General features: G+C 39.3%; 1 protein-coding gene across 1 annotated transcript; it reads right to left on the bottom strand.

Moving 5' to 3' along the window:
- Positions 1 to 1,611: 1,611 nt before the first annotated feature.
- On the bottom strand, positions 1,612 to 2,893 carry LOC113362233 (polyadenylate-binding protein 3-like). Its single transcript, XM_026605177.1, has 2 exons — positions 2,726 to 2,893; positions 1,612 to 2,577 (listed from the first exon to the last, which is right to left on the bottom strand). Exons 1-2 carry the CDS (start codon positions 2,765 to 2,767, stop codon positions 1,900 to 1,902), a joined length of 720 nt encoding a protein of 239 aa, XP_026460962.1. The 5' UTR covers positions 2,768 to 2,893; the 3' UTR covers positions 1,612 to 1,899.
- Between the last annotated feature and the right edge of the window lie 257 nt (positions 2,894 to 3,150).

The raw sequence follows: 3,150 nt of genomic DNA, 5'->3' as shown, positions 1-3,150 counted from the left end.
ACAATGACTTGTGATTAGCGCCATTGATGTTTTGGACGAGCCCTAGATGGGTTAAATCTCTCCATCGCCTTAAGGATTCTGAAATGAGCTTCATAACGGAAGCTTGATGTTTTCCATCTCCGCCATTCCCCGAGAGATCGTGTTATAACCTCATCATTGATTTCACCCTTCAGTCGATATTGATTTACTAGATAAGTTAAATGGACGAATTCTTCGACGTATTTGTGTACTGAACCAACTCGGCAGAAAAGATCAGCGGAGTGACGGTTTTGGGTTACCGATGTCGGTGCAGTTTTTTTCGTGAATTCTCCCCCCAAATAACTCATACTCATTACGCCTCCTTGCTACGCTCATCTCTTCGTCTAGGATAGAATTCAACATAACACCTACATAAAGATAAATCTTCTTCTATCGTGAACTCAGTAGGATTAATGAATGGTTGGGCCATTATGTAGAAGATGATGATGTTGGAGAGAGTTTGAATGTATTTGTGTTGCATATAGGGTGAAAGGATATCATCCTTATGTAGTTTAAAGTACCAACGACACTATCTGGTAGATGGCCGACAACCATAATCGGTAGGTGAATAAGTTCACCGAACTTCCGATTATGAAGTTGTCCCAAATTTTGTTTTTGCCAAAATCTCTATTTTTTCGAATTTGGGAACTAGAACAGTCGGTAGGTGAATAATTTCACCTGACTTCCGACTATGAAGTTGTCTCAAATTTTGTTTTTGCCAAAATCTCTATTTTTTCGAATTTGGGAAGTAGAACAATCAGTTAGTGAATAATTTCACCTAACTTCCGATTTTGAAGTTGTCCCAATTTTTTTTTCTTTCCAAAATCTCTATTCTTTCGAATTTTAGAACTACAATAATCGGTAGGTTAATAATTTAACTTAATTTCCGATTGTGAAGTTGTCCCAAATTTTGATTTTGTCAAAATCTCTAGTTTTTCGAATTTGGGAACTACAATAATCGGTAGTTTATGAAGTTATTTATGAACTTCGCCTATCTACCGATTGCTCACGACCACAAGTTACATTTCGGGTTTTATACGTTAACAATCGGTAGTTAATATCCATATACTTGCTACCGATTGTATAAGGGCAATTAGGTAATCTCCGAAAATTAAGATATCCCATGATCTTGTCTAGGGGTTGAGAATAAAATAGTCGCCCCTAATTCTTTGAGGATCTCCCCTAGTGACCATAGATATTTATAAACTCTATACACTGGATTCTCTTTACTCACCACATGTGTGGGCATCACACTTACGAACACACAGCATCACAGCCTATGCTATTAGTCCTTCCAATCTTATGCGCTACGCATCAAGTACGACCGATTTTTAATGTCGAGACAAGAATCATTTTGTTTCTGCAGACTCAAGAGAACCATTAATCATGTAGCTAAACTATTTATTCGTTACTGCATTTAGCTCCTTTGCCCAAGAAAAGACCAAACGATTATTCATTTTGTGAGATTATTTATTTGTCGAACATAGACCGTATGCCTTTTCTTTCATTTTAGCGGTCTCTTCACTAAATCAGTTTCAAGGTTTAAAACCATGCGCTAAGCAAAAAAATGAACGAACAAGGCAAACATGCATTAAAGTTAAAAACTGTAAGAAAACATCATCCAGCATGAGCTAAGCTCATACGACACTTCCCTCAAGTGTGCATTTCCAGTTAAACAGATAACATAAATAGTTAACAGATATCATAAATAAACTATTTACAGATAGCACTCAAAGATATACCCCAGATATACCCTGCGCAAGGGCATAAGTAGGGCTTAAGTTGGTTTACAAAACACAGAGACAACTTAATGCTCAATGTCAGGAACGAGATTTGAACCGGTGACACGAAGATTTTCAGTCCTCTGCTCTACCAACTGAGCTATCCCAACCCTTGAGATATCGTAGAAGGCCACTCAACTTTGAGAATGCGACCCTTAAAAAGGGAACCGTTGAGCGTGTCAACTGCCTTCACTGCATCTTCCTTGTTCTCAAAGCACACCAGCAAACCTAGATGTCCCTTGCCCTCATAATACAATCCAGGCTCAAAAACACAAAAGACTGGCCCAATAGTACCACATAGCCCCTCTATGTCCGACCTGTCAGTCTTTCCTGCGCAGTTTCTAACACGGATAGCGTTTTGGACATACTTGCCCATCGTCTTATAAGCAATCAAATTCGAGTCAGTCTTGGAACAATGCCTGCATGAATTTTTTTGGAGGCCTGGTACAGAACACCACTCGACTGTGATAACACGACCCTTGAAAGTGGAACCATTGAGACTGTCAATTGCCATTTGTGCATCTTTCCTGTTCTCAAATGCTACCACAGCTCGGTCTCCCATCTCCTTAATTTCAGGACCAGCAACACGAACAACTGGGCCATAAGTAAGGCACAGCCATTTCAAGTCTTTGTCGAGGGTATCTGTGGGGAGGTTCCTAAAACGGATAGAGTTTTTTTTGCCTGCCATATATTCCAGAACGACAATCTTTTGTCCAGTGATCACCAATAATCCCACAATTGCCGCAGGTATGTCCCTTGAGGTTCTTGGTTTCGTCACCTGTGGTTTTTAGATTATTAATCAACCATAACAAAATTAAGATTTAAGATTTATAACCCTAATAATAAATCCTGCAAAATTTCAGATCTACAGAAGAACAAATTAGATAATTTAATTAATATATGAGAGAAAGAGAAAGAAAACGAACCAAGATCCATATCTGCAGCAGCAGAACCAACCACTTTTCCATGGTACATCTTTTGTTGTTTTCCTTGATGAAAACTGCCGGTGGATATCGACACGACTAAACAATAATCGAAAACAGAGAGATGAGAGATCGGGGTTTTCCTTTTTTTTTTTCTTCCGATGGATTGAGAAAGGCGTTCTTGGTTTTATTTAGGGTTCCCATGTCTGTATACGTATACTTATACACACTTTGTTGGGCTTCATCTTCGGCCGTCTATGATCTAGGCCCAACTGTTAACCGACATAAGCATCATCTCTAGACAGTGTTTAGAGTGCATCTTCTTTTGCGCGCAAACACTCGGGGAAGGCTTAGGCTTAGCCCAACGTTTAGAGTGTATCTTTTCGGTTCACCACAACCTATCTCAATGTGTGGTCCAGCACACAAAA

The sequence above is a fragment of the Papaver somniferum genome, chromosome 3 (genome assembly GCF_003573695.1).
Source record: "Papaver somniferum cultivar HN1 chromosome 3, ASM357369v1, whole genome shotgun sequence".
Lineage (NCBI taxonomy): Eukaryota > Viridiplantae > Streptophyta > Magnoliopsida > Ranunculales > Papaveraceae > Papaver > Papaver somniferum.
The sequence above is the reverse complement of the archived record's forward strand: the minus strand, read 5'-3'. Positions and strand labels throughout refer to the sequence as shown.

Excerpts from the sequence above, each read along its gene's own strand:
- LOC113362233 (XM_026605177.1), bottom strand. The coding sequence starts at position 2,767 with ATGGAAAAGTGGTTGGTTCTGCTGCTGCAGATATGGATCTTG. Across the intron at positions 2,578-2,725 it reads TGCTGCAGATATGGATCTTG|GTGACGAAACCAAGAACCTC; the intron begins GTTCGTTTTCTT and ends TAAAAACCACAG.